Source organism: Rhinopithecus bieti, unplaced genomic scaffold (genome assembly GCF_001698545.2).
Source record: "Rhinopithecus bieti isolate Rb0 unplaced genomic scaffold, ASM169854v2 scaffold_1467, whole genome shotgun sequence".
NCBI classification, from domain to species: domain Eukaryota; kingdom Metazoa; phylum Chordata; class Mammalia; order Primates; family Cercopithecidae; genus Rhinopithecus; species Rhinopithecus bieti.
Window position 1 is genome coordinate 3,361,000 of NW_016803692.1, and position 19,197 is coordinate 3,380,196.

At 37.6% G+C, this 19,197-nt stretch overlaps 1 protein-coding gene across 1 annotated transcript in view; it reads left to right on the top strand.

Moving 5' to 3' along the window:
- COL24A1 (collagen type XXIV alpha 1 chain) overlaps positions 1-19,197 on the top strand; it is a 411,426-nt gene that overhangs the window by 234,293 nt on the left and 157,936 nt on the right. Inside the window, 3 exon segments of the mRNA XM_017850789.1 lie at positions 15,540-15,593; positions 16,920-16,973; positions 18,262-18,315. Coding sequence (XP_017706278.1) covers positions 15,540-15,593; positions 16,920-16,973; positions 18,262-18,315 — 162 coding nt within the window.

The window sequence follows — 19,197 nt, forward strand, 5'->3', positions numbered from 1 at the left end:
GGCTGCAGCAGCTGACCAGCACCGATTGTCCGGCACTCCCTAGTGAGATGACCCCAGTACCTCAGTTGAAAATGCAGAAATCACCGGTCTTCTGTGTCGCTCGCGCTGGGAGTTGGAGACTGGAGCTGTTCCTATTCGGCCATTTTGCTCCGCCCGCTACACTTTAAGTTCTAGGGTACATGTACACAACATGCAGGTTTATTACATAGGTATACATGTGCCATGTTGGTTTGCTGCACACATTAACTCATCATTTACATTAGGTATTTCTCCTAATGCTATCCCTCCCCCTGCCCCTCACCCCATGACAGGCCCCCCCTGTGTGTGATGTTCCTCGCCCTGTGTCCAAGTGTTATTGTTCAGTTCCCACCTATGAGTGAGAACATGCAGTGTTTGGTTTTCTGTCCTTGTAATAGTTGGCTCAGAATGATGGTTTCCAGTTTCATCCCTGTCCCTGCAAAGGACGTGAACTCATCCTTTTTTATGGCTGCATAGTATTCCATGGTGTATAAGTGCCACATTTTCTTAATCCAATCTATCATTGATGGACATTTGGGTTGGTTCCAAGTTTTGCCTTTTGTGAATAGTGCTGCAATAAACATTTGTGCATATGTGTCTTTATAGTAGCATGACTTATAATCCTTTGGGTATGTACCCAGTAATGGGATTGCTGGGTCAAATGGTATTTCTAGTTCTAGATTCTTGAGGAATTGCCACACTGTCTTCCACAATGGTTGAACTAGTTTATACTCCCACCAGTAGTGTAAAAGCATTCCTATTTCTCCACATCCTCTCCAGCATCTGTTGTTTCCTGACTTTTTAATGATCACCATTCTAACTGATGGGAGATGGTATCTCATTGTGGTTTTGTTTTGCATTTCTCTGATGACTAGTGATGATGAGCATTTTTTCATGTGTCTGTTGGCTGCATAAATGTCTTCTTTTGAGAAGTGTCTGTTCATCTCCTTTGCCCACATTTTGATGGGGTTGTTTGATTTTCTCTTGTAAATTTGTTTAAGTTCTTTGTAGAATCTGGATATTAGCCCTTTGTCAGATGGATAGATTACAAAAATTTTCTCCTATTCTATAGGTTGCCTGTTCATTCTAATGGTAGTTTCTTTTGCTGTGCAGAAGCTCTTTAGTTTAATTAGATCCCATTCATCTATTTTGGCTTTTGTTACCATTGCTTTTGGTGTTTAAGTCATGAAGTCATAGGTCCATGCGTATGTCCTGAATGGTATTGCCTAGGTTTTCTTCTAGGGTTTTTATGGTATTAGGTCTGACATTTAAGTCTTTAATCCGTCTTGAATTAATTTTGTGTAAGATGTAAGGAAGGGATCCAGTTTCAGCTTTCTACATATGGCTAGCCAGTTTTGCCAGCACCATTTATTAAATAGGGAATCCTTTCCCCATTTCTTGTTTTTGTCAGGTTTGTCAAAGATCAAATGGTTGTAGATGTGTGGTGTTATTTCTGAGGTCTCTGTTCTGTTCCATTGTTCTGTATCTCTGTTTTGGTACCAGTACCATGCTGTTTTGGTTACTGTTGCCTGTAGTGTAGTTTGAAGTCAGGTAGCATGATGCCTCCATCTGTGTTCTTTTTGCTTAGGATTGTCTTGGCAGTGAGGGCTCTTTTTTGGTTCCATATGAACTTTAAGTTAGTTTTTTCCAATTCTGTGAAGAAAGTCTTTGGTAGCTTGATGGGGATGGCATTGAATCTGTAAATTACCTTAGGCAGTATGGCCATTATCACGATATTGATTCTTCCTATTCGTGAGCATGGAATGTTCTTCAATTTGTTTGTGTCCTCTTTTATTTCGTTGTGCAGTAGTTTGTAGTTCTCCTTGAAGAGGTCCTTCACATCCCTTGTAAGTTGGATTCCTAGGTGTTTCATTCTCTTTGAAGTAATTGTGAATGGGAGTCTACTCGTGATATGGCTCACTGTTTGTTCATTATTGGTGTTTAGGAATGCTTATGGTTTTGCACATTGATTTTGTATCCTGAGACTTTGTTGAAGTTACTTATCAGATTAAGGAAATTTGGGGCTGAGATGATGGAGTTTTCTGAATATACAATCATGTCATCTGCAAATGGGGACAATTTGACTTCCTCTTTTCCTACTTAAATATCCTTTATTTCTTTCTCTTGCTTGATTGCCCTGGCCAGAACTTCCAACACTATATTGAATAGGAATGGTGAGAGAGGGCATCCCTGTCTTGTGCCAGTTTCCAAATGGAATGCTTCCAGTTTTTGCCCATTCAATATGATATTGGCTGTGGGTTTATCATAAATAGCTCTTATTATTTTGCAATATGTCCCATCAATACCGACTTTATTGAGAGTTTTTAGCGTAAAGGGCTGTTGAGTTTGTCAAAGGCCTTTTCTGCATCTATTGAGATAATCATGCCGTTTTTGTTGTTGGTTCTGTTTATGTGATGGATTATGTTTATTAATTTGTGTGTGTTGAACCAGCCTTGCAACCCAGGAATGAAGCCAACTTGGTAATGGTGGGTAAGCTTTTTGATGTGCTGCTGGATTCAGTTTGACAGTATTTTATTGAAGATTTTCACATCGATGTTCATCAGAGATATTGGTCTAAAATTCTCTTTTTTTGTTGTATCTCTGCCGGGCTTTGGTATCAGGATGATGCTGGCCTCATGAAATTAGTTAAGGAGGAGTCCCCCTTTTTCTGTTGCTTGGAGTAGTTTCAGAAAGAATGGTATCAGCTCCTCCTTGTACCTCTGGTAGAATTTGGTTGTGAATCCATCTGGTCCTGGACTTTTTTTGGTTGGTAGGATATTAATTATTGCCTCAATTTCAGAGCATATTATTGGTCTATTCAGAGATTCAACTTCTTCCTGGTTTAGTCTTGTGAGGGTGTATGTATCCAGGAATTTATCCATTTCTTCTAGATTTTCTAGTTGATTTGCATAGAAGTGTTTATTGTATTATATGATAGTAGTTTGTATTTCTGTGGGATCAGTGGTGATATCTCCTTTATCATTTTTTTTGCATCTGTTTGATTCTTCTCTCTTTTCTTCTTTATTAGTCTTGCTAGTGGTCTATCAATTTTGTTGATCATTTCAAAAAACCAGCTCCTGGATTCATTGATTTTTTGAAGGGTTTTTTGTGTCACTGTCTCTTTCAGTTCTGCTCTGAGCTTAGTCATGTCTTGCCGTCTGCTAGCTTTTGAATTTGTTTGCCCTTGCTTCTCTAGTTCTTTCAATTGCGATGTTAGGGTGTCGATTTTAGATCTTTCCTGCTTTCTCTTGTGGGCATTTAGTGCTATAAATTTCCCTCTACACACTGCTTTTAATGTGTCCCAGAGATTCTGGTATGTTGTGTCTTTGTTCTCATTGGTTTCAAAGAACATCATTATTTCTGCCTTCATTTTGTTGTTTACCCAGTAGTCATTCAGGAGCCGGTTGTTCAGTTTCCATGTAGTTGTGTGGTTTTGAGTGAGTTTCTTAATCCTGAGTTCTCATTTGATTCCAGTGTGGTCTGAGAGGCAGTTTATTGTGATTTCTGTTCTTTTACATTTGCTGAGGAGTGCTTTACTTCCAACTGTGTGGTCAATTTTGGAATAAGTGCAATGTGATGCTGAGAAGAATGACTATTCTGTTAATTTGGGGTGCAGATTCCTGTAGATGTCTATTAAGTCCACTTGGTGCTGAGCTGAGTTGAAGTCCTGGATATCCTTTTTAACCTCTGTCTCGTTGATCTGTCTAATATTGACAGTGAGGTGTTAAAGTCTCCCATTATTATTGTGTGGGAGTCTAAGTCTCTTTGTAGGTCTCTAAGGACTTGCTTTATGACTCTGGGTGTTCCTGTATTGGTTGCATATATATTTAGGATAGTCAGCTCTTCTCGTTAAATTGATCCCTTTACCATTGTGTAATGGCCTTCTTTGTCTCTTTTGATCTTTGTTGGTTTAAAGTCTGTTTTATCAGAGACTAGGATTGCAACCCCTGCTTTTTTTTGTTCTCCATTTGCTTGGTAGATCTTCCTCCATCCCTTTATTTTGAGCCTATGTATGTCTCTGCATGTGAGATGGGTCTCCTGAATACAGCAGACTGATGGGTCTTGACTCTTTATCCAGTTTGCCAGTCTGTGTCTTTTAATTGGACCATTTAGTCCATTTACATTTAAGGTTAATATTGTTATGTGTGAACTTGATCCTGCCATTATGATATTAACTGGTTATTTTGCTCGTTAGTTGATGCAGTTTCTTCCTAGCCTCGATGGTCTTCACATTTTGGCATGTTTTTGCAATGGCTGGTACCGGTTGTTCCTTTCCATGTTTAGGGCTTCCTTCAGGGTCTCTTGTAAGGCAGGCCTGATGGTGACAAAATCTCTAAGCATTTGCTTATCGGTATAGGATTTTATTTCTCCTTCACTTATGAAATTTAGTTTGGCTGGATATGAAATTCTGGGTTGAAAATTCTTTAAGAATGTTGAATATTGGCCCCCACTCTCTTCTGGCTTGTAGAGTTTCTGCCAAGAGATCCGCTATTAGTCTGATGGGCTTCCCTTTGTGGGTAACCTGACCTTTCTCTCTGGCTGCCCTTAACATTTTTTCCTTCGTTTCAACCTTGGTGAATCTGACAATTATGTGTCTTGGGGTTGCTCTTCTCGAGGAGTATCTTTGTGGTGTTCTCTGTATTTCATGAATTTGAATGTTGGCGTGCCTTGCTAGGTTGGGGAAGTTCTCCTGGATCATACTCTGAAGAGTATTTTCCCACTTGGTTCCATTCTCCCCATCACTTTCAGGTACACCAATCAAACGGAGATTTGGTCTTTTCACATAGTCCCATATTTCTTGGAGGCTTTGTTCATTTATTTTTACTGTTTTATCTCTAAACTTCTCCTCTAGCTTTGTTTCATTAATTTGATCTGCATTCACTGATACCCTTTCTTCCACTTGATCAAATCAGCTATTGAAGCTTGTGCATATGTCACGTAGTTCTCGTGCCATGGTTTTCAGCTCCATCAGGTCATTTAAGGTCTTCTCTATACTGTTTATTCTAGTTAGCCATTTGTCTAATCATTTTCAAGGTTTTAGCTTCCTTGTGATGGGTTTGAACATCCTCCTTTAGCTCAGAGAAGTTTGTTATTACCGACCTTCTGAAGCCTACTTCTGTCAGCTCATCAAAGTCATTCTCTGTCCAGTTGTTCAATTGCTGCCAAGGAGTTGTGACACTTTGGAGGAGAAGAGGTGCTCTGGTTTTTAGAATTTTTAACTTTTCTGCTCTTTGTGGTTTTATCTACCTTTGGTCTTCGATGATGGTGACCTACAGGTGGGGTTTCCGTGTGGATGTCCTTTTTGTTAATGTTGATGCTATTCCTTTCTGTTTGTTAGTTTTCCTTCTAAGAGTCAGGTCCCTCAGCTGCAGGTCTGTTGGAGTTTGCTGGAGGTCCACTTCAGACCCTGTTTGCCTGGGTGTCACCAGCGGAGGCTACAGAAAAGCAAATATAGCAGAACAACAAATATTGCTGCCTGATCCTTCCTCTGGAAGCTTCATCCCAGAGGGGCACCTGCCTGTATACTTGGCCACTTTGTTTACCTACTCAAGCCTCAGCAATGGCAGACGCCCCTCCCCCTGCCAGGCTGCTACCTCGCAGGTCAATCTCAGACTGTTGCTTTAGCAGTGAGCAAGGCTCCATGGATGTGGGACGGACCCGCTGAGCCAGGCACAGGATATAATCTCCTGGTGTGCCGTTTGCTAAGACCGTTGGGAAAGCGCAGTATTTGGGCAGGAGTGTCCCAATTTTCCAGGTGCATTCTGTCATGGCTTCCCTTGGCTAGGAAAGGGAAATTCCCCAACCCCTTGCACTTCCCATGTGAGGCAATGCCCCACCCTGCTTTGACTCACCCTCTGTGGGCTGCACCCACTGACCCACTCTCCAACCAGTCCCATTGAGATGAACCAGGTACCTCAGTTGGAAATGCAGATCACGCTGAGAGCTGCAGACCAGAGCTATTCCTATTTGGCCATCTTGGAACACGACTATTTGACTCTTTCTTTTGTGACTCCTTTTTTTATTTTTTTCTACTGCTTGCCTCCAGTGAATCTTCATTAGATTCTCTTCTTGTTCCTGTTTTATCATCAGTGTACATACTACATCATTCTTATGATTTCAACAATTGATTGTTCTATGGTGACACAAATCAGTATTTCAAGATAGACTTTTTAAGAGCACAACTGTCTGTTGGCTTACTTCGTCACCTTTCCTCTAACAGTGGCTTTTCTCGTGGGCTTACTGTTTCTTTTAATGATGATATCATTGTCTTCATACCAGTCATTACATTTAATCTGGACTATTATAATGATTTCTGTTTGTCCTATTTCCTATTTTCTGTTTTTCCCATTTGTACACATTAAACACAGTGATGTTAAATTACCACCCATTCAAGTCTAGATATGATTACATTCCTCCTTTACTGAAAACCAATAATGATTCTTCTTCAAGCACACATTCTTCTGCAGATACCACAGACACAAATTTCTCACTTGGTATTCAAAGCCCTCTTCAGTATATAACCAATATATCTATCCCAGCCTATTCCCCTACACATATTCTGTATCCCAGACAATGTGGATTAACTTTGTGTTTGCAAATGTTTTATCATTTGCTTCCTCCCATCTTTAGCTCAAAACATTCCCTCTACTTTGAATACACTTACACCATTTCATCATGTCAACATGTAACCATACCTGAGACGCTGCCTTCTCTGTAAAGTCCTTTCTTATGTTTTCAACCAGATATAATCTCTTCTGCCTCTGTGTTAGATGTATTTTACTTTTTCTTCTATTAGCATATAGAAAATATACATTTACCTTATTCCAATTTACTGGATTTTGAACTCCTTAGTATATTTTACTTGTCTTTATATCCTCTCCAACTAAATCTTAGCACAGGATCTGTTACATGAACAAATAAATATGCTTAATTTTATTTTCTTCAGCTCATTTTGCATTTGTTGAATAAATTGATTTGCAACTTTATTAAGCTGGAAATTGTGCACTTTCTGTGAGATTAACTTTTGAATAAACCAATTGAGCTAGATTTCAAAGGTTTTCAATTTTATGTTAATACTTGAATTCACTGTATTTTTTAGGATAACACTAACTGCCATAACAAATAAACCTAAATATTTTTTGTTGATTTAACATGACAGAAAGTTATTTTTGCCCATGTTAATTGTCTGGTGAAGGTGTTCCTAAGTAACTCTCCCCTACAAGTTGATTAAGAAAACCAGGCGCTCTCTCTTGATGGTGGTGGTGGTGGTTGTTTTTATTTTTTTAAGAGACAGGGTCTCACTGAGTCACCCAAGCTGGAGTGCAGTGATGCAATCATAGCTCCACTGCAGCCTCCAACTCCAGGGCTCAAGCCTCCCATCCTAGCCCTCTGAGTAGCTGGGACTACAGACACAGGCCACCACGCCTAGCTAATTTTTAATTTTTCTTTTTTTGTAGAGACAGGGTCTCACTTTGTTTCCCAGGCTGGTCTTGAACTCCTGGCTTCAAGCAATCCTCCTGCCTTAACCTCCCAAAGTGCTGGGATTATAGGCATGGGCCACCATGCCTGGCCCAGGCTCCCTCTTTCTTGTGGCTCCACCTACCTCTTAGGGTCATTAGCACTTGGGATAAAAGTGGAGAAAACCACATGCTTCTCCTGTTAATAACTGCCATGTCATACCAGTTTAAAAGGGCATATTGCATCAGTCAGTTTAGGCTAAAATATGCTGCAGAAAGAAACAGCCTGAATATATTAGTGGTTTACAATAATAAAAGTTTATTTCTTACTTGCATTCTGTACACTGTGGGTTGGTTGTGACCCTGTTACATGTCATCTGCATTCGGAAACTCAGGCTTAAGGGTCAGTGCCTGTGTGGAACATGTTTAGTCTCATGGCGAAAGGAAAAAAGAAACTGACTTAAAAAAAAATTGGCACATGTCACGTTCACTTTCTATTTATTTGAAGTTACATGTTACATAGAGAAGAATGGCATTAATAGGATGCAGGGGTATATTCCTCCCATGGTAAGGGGCACTCCAAATTATATGGCCAAGTCTGACATCGGTAGCATAAGGAGATATAATCCTTCCACAGAAAGGAGCAGTGAATGTTTTGAACAGTAAAACAATCTACCATACCATTTTTTCTTTTCACATTTTAACGTTTTAAAAATTGAGATATTTCTCACGATCAGTGGTAAATTACAATTGCTTGGGAGACTTTTTTCTCTATTCAGAGATTTTAAAAATATTGGTGTGTCTTACAATCCATAATATCTTAGATTTCATGAAATTTGGCAGACCTCAGCTTTGAATGTCTTTGTCTAATTCACCTATTATTTCCAAGTGTGTAGACCATTTCAAAGAGTAATATAGACTTAAAGACTGAACAGTTTAAAGCCTTTATGTTCAGATCCCTTACCACTGATATAAACCTTTGTTGGCATACTGATTTTCAGTCTGTAGTAGAGACAGCTGAAAAACGTTAGAAAAATGGAATGAGAGAAATTTGCAAAGGGAGACAAACAGACAAATCATCAGTAAGAATAGAAAGCTTAGAAATAAGCCATGTATGAGATAAGAATGGCACCATAAACCAATGGGTGGGTAAGAAATAGTATTGAACATATAGTATTTGGAAAACTGTGTCCCTGTATGCAAAAAAATAAAACTGGATCCCTATCTTATACCATGTGAAAAATGAACTCCAGATGGATTAAAGACTTAAATAGAAAAGTTAACACCAATAGAAAAGAATGCCCGTTCTTTAATGATGTAGAAATAAGGAAAGCCTTCTTAAACAAGATCCAGAAAATACGAATCATAAGGCAAAAAAAAAAAAAGCACTGGATATGGCTACATAAATATTAAGGACTTCTTGTCAATTAAAGATACCAAAAATAATTTCACAGGTGATTGATCACAAGAAGGAACTTAGAACATCTAAAACCAATAAGGTTCAGTCATGGTGGCTCACGCCTGTAATCCCAGCACTTTGGAAGGCCAAGGCACTTTGGAAGGCCAAGGCAGGCAGATCACCTGAGGTCGGGAGTTTGAGACCAGCTTGGCCAACATGGTGAAACCCCATCTCTACTAAAAACTACAAAAAAATTAGCTGGGCATTGTGGTGCACGCCTGTAGTCCCAGCTACTCAGGAGGTTGAGGTTGGAGGCTGAGGTGGCAGGATCAAGCTGAACTGAGAGGCAAAGGTTACAGTGAGCCGAGATCATGCCACTACACTCCAGCCTAGACGACAGAGCAAGACTCCGTCTCAAAATAAAATAAACAAATAAATAAAATAAAATTGTATATTAAAAACTTTTATATTTAAAAAACAATAAGAAGCTTATACTTTAAAATAAAAATTCCTGAAAATCATCAAGAAAATATGGGAAATCTTAATGGGAAAAAATAAATTGAGCAAAGGACATGGATAAGAATCACACAGAAAAAGTCCAAAACGGGAACACGTAAATGAAGAGAAGTTCAGACTCAGAGAAACTAGTTTTCAGGGAAATTCAAAGTGAAAAAATAATGAGCCACCACTCTACATACAGACATTAGCCCTTATCCTGAAGTTGTATATATAATTTCCATGTGTCTTATGCCAGTAAGAAATTAGATTATTATTGTATGCATTTTAAAATTTTGCACAAAACACATAGTGATGTATCCTTTTGAAAAGGATTTATGCAGTTTTCTCACTCAACATTATATTCCTAAAATGTTTATCCACATTGATACATATAGATCTGGTCTATTAATTTTAGCTGGTGTTGAGGTTTTTTGTTTATTTCTCAGTATTGGTCATTCAAGAGTTTTTTTTATTGTATGACTGCATTTTAGTTTATCTGTGTCCATACTAATAATGCTGATGATTCTACTTTTGTATTTAAATAATACAGCAATGAACGTCTTTCTATATGTCTCCTAGTACATACATGTGAAAGTAGAATTCCATGTCAACAACTAGAAGTGCTAAGTTGTAGGTTAGGTGCATCTTCAATTTTACTATATATAATAAATTGTTCTCCAAAGTGATTGTACCAATTTATACTATTTTCTGCTATTTCCTGCTATATATGCATGAATTCTTCTTTCCTTACATTCTAGCCAACACTTGTGGTATTATCAGATTTTACATATGTTTTGGTTAGACTTTTTAAGGTACTGAAATAGTACATTTTTCTTTTATGTATTTTGGAGACAGGGTCTTGCTCTGTCACCCAGGCTTACTGCAACCTTGACCTCCTGAGTCCAAGCAATCCTCCCACCTCAGCTTTGTGAGTAGCTGGGACTACAGGAACGTGTTGCCCCACCCAGCTAATTTTATTATTACTATGTGTAGATTATTTTTAGAGATGTTGTCTCCCTATGTTGCCTAGGCTGCAAGGAACCCATTTTTAATTTATGTTCGCCAACTTTAAGCTTTATTAAAGATAACCCATGGACATAGCTGGAACCCTGTGAACTATCTACTTTTTAGTGAGAACCTCTGTCTTCCAATTATGCCCTTTTGACTGACTGCACCTTTTAATACTTACATGAAGTAAAAAACTCAGATGCCCTATTGGGACCAGGCAATAGTATAAGTAAGTAAAATGGGCCATGTATAAGAGACAATAGGGAATAGTGAAGTAAAGAGTGCATCTGGATCTCAACACTACAACAGTTACTTAGTTCTATCCAATATTTGCCTTTGAGAATGTTTCTCTACATTTACTAGGTCATCTGAAGCTAATAATTTTCTAAATCTTTTATATAAAGTATTTATATGTAAAATCTCCAGATTTTAAATGTTTTTACCTAGTTCAGTTTAGTAAATGCTATAGGCTAAGAAGAATACATTTGTAGGTGATATTGTTCTGGTGCACATGGGATAAGCTAAACGAGCCTACTCCATTCACTCCCCTAGATCATATGTCTTAGAAAAAGGATTTATCACTTCAGGAGGCCGAGGTGGGTGGATCACTTGAAGTCTAGAGTTCGAGACCAGCCTGGCTGACATGGTGAAACTCCATCTCTGCCAATAACAAAAACAAAAAAAAATTAGCCAGGCATGGTGACATGTGCCTGTAGTACCAGCTACTCAGGAGGCTGAGGCAGGAGAATTGCATGAACCCAGGAGGCTGAAGTTGCAGTGAACCAAGATCATACCACTGCACTCTAGCCCAGGCGACAGAGCAAGACTCTGTCTCATAAAAAAAAAAAGAAAGAAAAAAGAAAAGAAAATGATTTTTTTCCCAATAGTTTCACTAGTTTGTGTTTAGTTTCTGTCATTTTTTTACTGTCTCACAACAGATAGCTCTATTTCATTTTTCCTACTCAGATTTGATTGACAGTATTAGTTAGGGTTTTCCAGAGAAACAGAACCAACAAGATATAGATATGGATAGACTGATTTATTATAAAGAATTGGATAACATGATTGTGGGGGCTAAAAAGAAAAAAAATTCCCACAATCTTCCATCTGCGAACAGGAGATCCTAGAAATCCACTATAGTTCCAGTCCAAGTTCAAAGGCCTGAGAACCAGAAGAACTGACAGTACAGGTTCTATCAGAGTCCACAGGCCTGAGACCTAGAGCACTGATTATTTAAATTCTATTCCAAGTCCAAAGGCTTGAGAACTAGGAGCCAATGCTGTTCTAGTTCAAAGACAGTAGAAGACTGATGTCCCAGCTTAAGCAGTCAGACGGAGAGAAAAGTTTCCTTTCCTTTGCCTTTTTGTTTTATTCAGATCCTCAACAGATTGGACAATGCCTGCCCACATTGGGGAAGGCAATCTGCTTTAGTCAGTTTACCTATTTAAATGCTAATCTCACCTAGAAACAACACACACCCAGGAATAGTGTTTAGCCAAATATCTGAGCACTCCGTGACCCAGTGACCTCAACACATAAAATTAATCCTGACAGCCCTCCCTATTGTCAAATTGACCCCCAAATGCATCTCTTTAAACCATATTTAACTTTCAAATAAAGACAATAACAAGATCATAATTCTGCCTAACGTGGTATCATTATCCCGCATGTAACCAAACACTCACTAACCTCTTTTCCGAAAGAGGATGTAAAGTCCTTGAGTGACGTTTACCCTTCTCCTTTATAACCTGTAACTTAAATACTGTGATGTAAAATTAACCATACCTAGATACTATGTTATAAGGTCAATACATCTTATGTTATGTGATAAAGAAATGAGAGGCCAGGAACGGTGGCTTACACCTGTAATTCCAATACTTTGGGAGGCTGAGGTGGGCAGATCACTTGAGGTCAAGAGTTCAAGACCAGCCTGTCCAAAATGGTGAAACCTTATATCTACTGAAAATACAAAATTTAGTTGGGCATGGTGGTGCACGCCTGTAATCCCAGCCATTCAGGAGGCTGAGGCAGGAGAATCGCTTGGAGGCAGGAGAATCGCTTGGAACCAGGAGACGGGGGTTGCTGTGAGCCAGGATCGCGCCATTGCACTCTAGCCTGGGTGACAGAGCGAGACTCTGTCTCAAGAAAAAAAAAAAAAAGAAAGAAAAGAAAAAAAGAAATGAGAAGAAAAGAACCAAAGATAATCACTGTGCACACGTGCGCACACATATACACACACACACACATATTCACGACAAAATAACGATGAAATACGACAATTACAGTCTTCATTTCTGTAACTGGTCACATGGCCATAGTTGATATTTAAAACTACCTTCTCCACTACCCATTCTTTATTTCCTTTGCCATAAGCAAGCACCTCAGCTAGTTGGGATCTGTACCTGGTGGGGTATTATGAACTGAATGTTTTTATCCTCTGCAAAATTCATATGTTGAAATTCTAATGACCAATGTGAGGTATGAAGAGGTGTAGACTTTGGGAGATGATTAGGTCATGAGGGCTCTGCCATCTATGAACCAGGAAACAGGCCCTCACCAGACACTGAATCTACTGGTGCATTGATCTTAGACTTCTAAGCCTCCAACACTGTGGGAAATAAATGTTTGTTGTTAAAGTCACCCAGCCTGCAGTATTTTTGTTACAGTAGCCTGAATGGACTAAGACATGGGGTGACCCAAACCTTCATTCCTGAAGAATTTAGGCCACTAGTAGTCCGGCCTGAACTGGGTTGTTCGAATTTTCCATTGACCTTAATCACAGAGCTTGGTGATATTAAGAAGTACCTAAGGGATCTCCTGTATTTTATTCATACTCTTCCTTACCTCCATTGTGAAGTAGTAGTCCAGTTTCCCTGTGGGAGGCAGAATCAAGCAACATAGCCAACACAGTAACTCCCTCCTTTGCCTGTTGATTCAGGAGCATAAGAAACCCAAAGTGGCTGGATGGCAGTCTTAACTTCTAGTTCAGTGAATCATTGTTGTGTGTCCTGGTGGAAGCATTCCTCCTTCTGGAACAGACCTCTAGTCCAGCAGAGCATGAGCAGAAACAAAAAATGTTCTAGTGGATGACTAGGGGTAATAGTGAGTAGTACCATTCCCATTTCCACCCCTTGATTCCTGGCCCCCAAAATCCTAGTTATAGGAGAAATAGCACCATATATTGGACACTGATTCAGAGCATATACAGCCTTCTGGAAAGCCTTGCCCCAGCCCTGCAAGGTATTGTCACCTAGCTGGCCTTGGAACTGAGTCTTAAAAATGTCATTTCACCATTTTATCAAACCAGCTGTCTCAGAATGGTGGAGAACACAGCGAGACCAGTGAATTCCATGGGCATGAACATTGATCACAGATTGTCTCAGAATGAAAGTGTTCAGTCTCTTACACTTAAAAACCACAGAAACAAATTATTAAATCACCTCCAACTAGATTTAAGCAATAATACTAGCACAGTGCCTAAGAGTATACACCAGTGCTGTCCAATAGACATATAATGCAAGTCAAAATTGTAAGCCACATATATAATTTTAAATTTTCTAGTAGCCACATTAAAAAAGATAAAAAGAAAGAGGAAGAGGTGAACTGATTTTAGTAATATTTCATTTACACTAATAAATCATTATTATTTTAATATGTAATTGATGTAAGCAATCATTAGTTAGCTATGTTGCATTATTTCTATGATAAGTCTTCAAAATCTGGTGTCTTTTACATTTACAGTATGTGTCAATTTGCACTAGCCACATTTCAAGTGCTCAATAGCCACTTAAACTCATCCATACCATTTAACCTCATCTGCCTCAGCAAACTGCTTAATTCATCTGCCTCATCTGTCAAAGGGGAATCATAATGCTACTATGTCTGGTGGTTGCGAAGATTAAATCAGGCACATAGAAAACACTTAATATATATTATTGTACTTGGGATCATTAGATAGATGGATAGATAGATAGATAGATAGATAGATAGATAGATAGATAGATATCTGTAAGGGTAAAATGATGCTGAATGCACTAGATAAACGACAAGCCATTTTTCGTGAGTCAGTGCTTTCTGTATGCTAATATATATTATTGTATGATAATCTATCTAAGCAAGGTCTTCGTATGGTAGCTATTGAAAAAAATGATTAGGTGTCTAAATAAAAGCAGAAAATAACTGCTTATGATTTAAGACAGTCAGGAAAGAGATTATGTTCTTGTCAAGCTTGTTCTATGTTACTCATTTTGCTTTCTATACTGTTTGAAGGAGAAATAATTAAGAATCCGTAAAGACAAAGATAGAAAAACCCTGAGATGTGTTCACTCTAAAGTGGTGTAACTGATTACCTTCTTTAACTTCTTCTAGCAAATCAAATTCATTCTTTACTCAAGCTATTTACTCTACCTAGAATATTCTTCCTCCCTTCTTTGTTTGGCTGGCTGGCCTCTTATTATTATTCAGATTTCATATTAAATGTCAGGCCTCAGTCTTCCCTGACCATCTGTGCTAGAATAGGTCTTCTCTTTTATTCTCCTCTTCAGCAATATTATTGTTTCCTTTATGAGCTTATGTCAGAATTTATAATTACTTAACTTTTAATTTAGCTGGTTTTGTCTCCCTGTCACAAGACGTTTTGCCTCATAAGGGCAGGGCCTAGATTTGTCTTCCTCACTAATGAAATCTTAGCCACCATCACAGTGCCTGGCACAGAGTAGGCACCAAATATTTCTTGAGAGGATGAATGAATGATAGGCATGTTCTGTCCCCTTGTATATTGAGGGGTTTTCAAAGAAGGTAGTTGCAGAAATGATTTCTTAAACTAATATATCTACATCAAACAGGGATGAAAACTTCAGGGGTTTTATAAAATCTAGTAGACTGTCAGTTCCACAGGGACAGCAACTGTGGATTTGAAACTCATTGCCTCCTAGCATTGTGCCTGTTATATTTTAGGCACGGATATATTTTTGTTGATTGACTGAATAAATTAATTTTGATATGAAGTCACAGACTCCATAGCTATACAGGGAGGAATTTTACTCCAAGATAACATTTAGGATAAGTTAGAAACATAGTGATTACAGGTGATTTAAGACCCAGGTACTACAATAGCAATGCAATATGTGTGTATTTACTGTTTTTTTTTTTCCTAAAAGGGACCTGTTGGCTTACCTGGAGAAGTTGGGACGACTGGAAGCATTGGCGAAAAGGTAATTTTTTAAATTATGTTGTTTTATAGGACGAATTCTAGGCTAAACACAAAGGACAGACTTTCATATGATCTTTTATGTTAATTAGAAATCACTGATAACTTTACCTTTACTGAATCTCTTAAATATATTGAAATATAGCTAATAGCACATAGGTTTCTAATTTTTACAGGGCAGAGTACCCTTTTGATTATAAAGATGTGATCTGAAGAGAAAAGATGGAACAGTCTAGATTTCTGACTAGAAAATATTATCTAAATCGACTTCGTGAGAGCAAGCCTTCTATGAGAGGCTTGAGAGAAAGCAGTTTTTGAAAAAGAAGAATAAGTTACCATTTTACCTTTCTCTCTCCCCATCTTGTGCTTGGTTCTTATTCCTATTCCCATTCTTACTATTTTCTTGAACTAAAATATCCTCTCTTCTTCCCTCTGTTTTTTCAAAACCAAACTGTTGGACTCAGCTGAATTCCCATCTCCTCTGTGAAGTCCACAGACTCCTCTCATCCTTCCTAATTTCTTCACTTCCTGGACTGAGAATAGTACCACTTAGTCTAAAATGTACTTACTCTCTGGTTGTTTCGTCTCTGTTAATATCATGTCTGCAGTTACTGAGGGTAGAATCTAAGTTAAGTTTTTTAAATATCTCTTCTAACTCTCATGTGCTACATTCTCAATTACTTAAGTACTACATAATATGTATTTATTGATTTTTTTACTAACAATGTAACAAAATATGAGTGCAGTTAAAAAATTAGCATTATAATTTTTTTTCACTGAGTTATTTCTGTGCTGAGTTAAATCTTCTATGCTAAAATTTTGATACTCTTGAGAATTTTAATGTAAATCAGTTTGGTCTTTTTACGCTGCTATGACATGATCTTCCAGAATTATTTCTTATGGCACTTAATTGTGGTAGGCAGACTATAAAATAAGGTTTTCTTAAATGGTTACACTTATTTGTTAAATTTTAATATGCTTTGATACTTTTACTATTCTCATATTTCGTATGTCTCATAAAATAGTAAGCATTTCTTACAAAAATTTAACGTATGATACATGCTCACTTTTAGGTCTTGTTTATCCATAATTTCTATTTTCTTCATTTTAACAAGGCCTTTAATATTTTCTCCAAAAAAATCTTAAGATAATTTTATGAAAAGTCTAACCATTTTAAGATAAAAGTGCCAAATTTGTAAATTTAAAAATTATTGGAAATAAGAATGAGATGTGCATGTAAGACATGATTCTGGCTGATAGTTTTTCTTTCTAGGCTTAGCTCAGTCATGACTAATCTCTATGTTACTTTTTTCCTTTGTTCTCTTAAAAGGGAGAACGTGGAAGTCCAGGCCCACTAGGTCCCCAGGGGGAAAAGGGTGTTATGGTAAGAGCTCAGTGATTGAAAAATATATTTCCAAAGAACGTAATAAAAGTAAGGCATTCCAGAGATGGAATTGCCTGGGTTGGAATTTAACTTAGTAAAAAATGTTAAATTTCCCATAGAATTTTATTTTTAAATGGTTTATCTCCCAGAATGCTATGTGATACTAAGGTACTTAAAAGCATGTAAATGAGATGGCTTAGTCAAATGATTCTAGTTTTAGGAGAGGAATTTAACCACCACAATTTGCTAAAATGGATGAAGAAGAAAATTCAATTAGAATTCTGCATACTCTGGTTTCTTTTCGGATTGTATAAATATTTCACCTTTCAAAATTAGAATTCTACTTATTCTTCTACAGCTCGTAGTTGATATGATGCATATCATCATTGCCATTCTTCCATGAGTTTGTGGTCATGATGTAGTTTTTTTGGCATATGAGAGCTCAGAATCCAGAATTCATCTTATTCTCTTACATTTTTAATATAGGAAATAGTTGACAAATTTGATATCTGAGTTGCATCTTTTTAACTTACTAAATAGTTTTCTAAGTATGGTAGGAACTAGACTGAATGATTATTGTCAATAAAAGGATCTTCCGTACAGAAAATACCTTGTGATGGATCTGGTGGCACATAATACTGTCCACAAATTGATTTTAACTAACTTCTATATTATCAGAAAAGTCCTGTAAGTTGTTATTGTTTTAGCTATGCTATTTCCAGTTGCTGTCAGCTGGGAAATTTAGCATGCCTATAAGACTAATCAACTTCAAGAATCATTACCTCCTAAGGCATTTTCTGAATCAGTGTTAATATCATGAAGTGTGTGGTCCTTCTAAAGTTCGAAATGCTAGAATATTTGTACATATTTACATTCCTTAATTAGAGAGCTCCTGGACCTCTCTGAAAAGGATATAGTTTCATAACCTATATAACATAACATATATCTATGGATAAGATAACATGATCTTCAGAAAAATGAAATGAATGTTCTCTTATAAATAGGCTGTAGTATGTGATTCTGGCTAGCAATTTTCTTGTCTAGGCAAAAACCTTCTAATAAATGGAATATATAGTTCCTATGTAAATAAAACTACATAAAATATAGTTTTATTTCTATGGTCTGTCTGCAGAACATTTACCGTGGCCTTTCATATCTTGGTTAGAAAAGAAACATTGTGTCAAATTATCCCTTTTTATTATTGTTTATAATTTACTGGTTTGTCTTCAATGAAAATAATTTAAAGTAATAAGTATTTTACTTTTTTAATATTTTCCTTAAATTATAGGGATATCCAGGTCCTCCTGGGGTTCCAGGACCTATCGGTCCATTGGGATTACCTGTAAGTACCAGAAAGACTTTATGATTCCTTCTTTTTTTTTTTTTTTTTTTTTTTTTTTTGAGACGGAGTCTTGCTCTGTGGCCCAGGCTGGAGTGCAGTGGCCGGATCTCAGCTCACTGCAAGCTCCGCCTCCCGGGTTTACGCCATTCTCCTGCCTCAGCCTCCCGAGTAGCTGGGACTACAGGCGCCCGCCACCTTGCCCGGCTAGTTTTTTGTATTTTTTTTTTTAGTAGAGATGGGGTTTCACCGTGTTAGCCAGGCTGGTCTCGATCTCCTGACCTCGTGATCCGCCCGTCTCGGCCTCCCAAAGTGCTGGGATTACAGGCTTGAGCCACCGTGCCCGGCCTATGATTCCTTCTAGAGTGTTTATTTTCATTTAAACTCATCAATTGTTATGCTTTATTGTTGGTTTTTATTCAAAGTAAGTCATGTGTAAACTAGTGGAGACTGCTTCTCTCCCGACTATACAAAACACTCTTGAATTTGTCATGATATCTTGAACTTCCTTACCTCTACTTGGTATATAATCAATTTCAGTCCTGCAACCTAAGCTAAAATGCTTTGAAGTTTCTTTTGAATAACCACATATTAGGAAACAGGATTAGTAAGATTAGAAGTGAGACCAATTGGATAAATAAATCATAAGTGTAAGTTCCAACATAATTTTCTTGGAAATTTGTAAATATTTTCACACAACCAGATAAAATTCATAAAACATATTTATTAAACAAAATTGGGGTATTGAAAATATTCCATTTGTTTACAAAAGGATAATGAAATGTTTCCCCTAAATTAATTTTGCTTATCCGAATCTTACAACTATTGTGAACTTAAAATATGAAAAAGATCAGCCTTTAGGATCCCCTGAGCAGAACTTTTCAT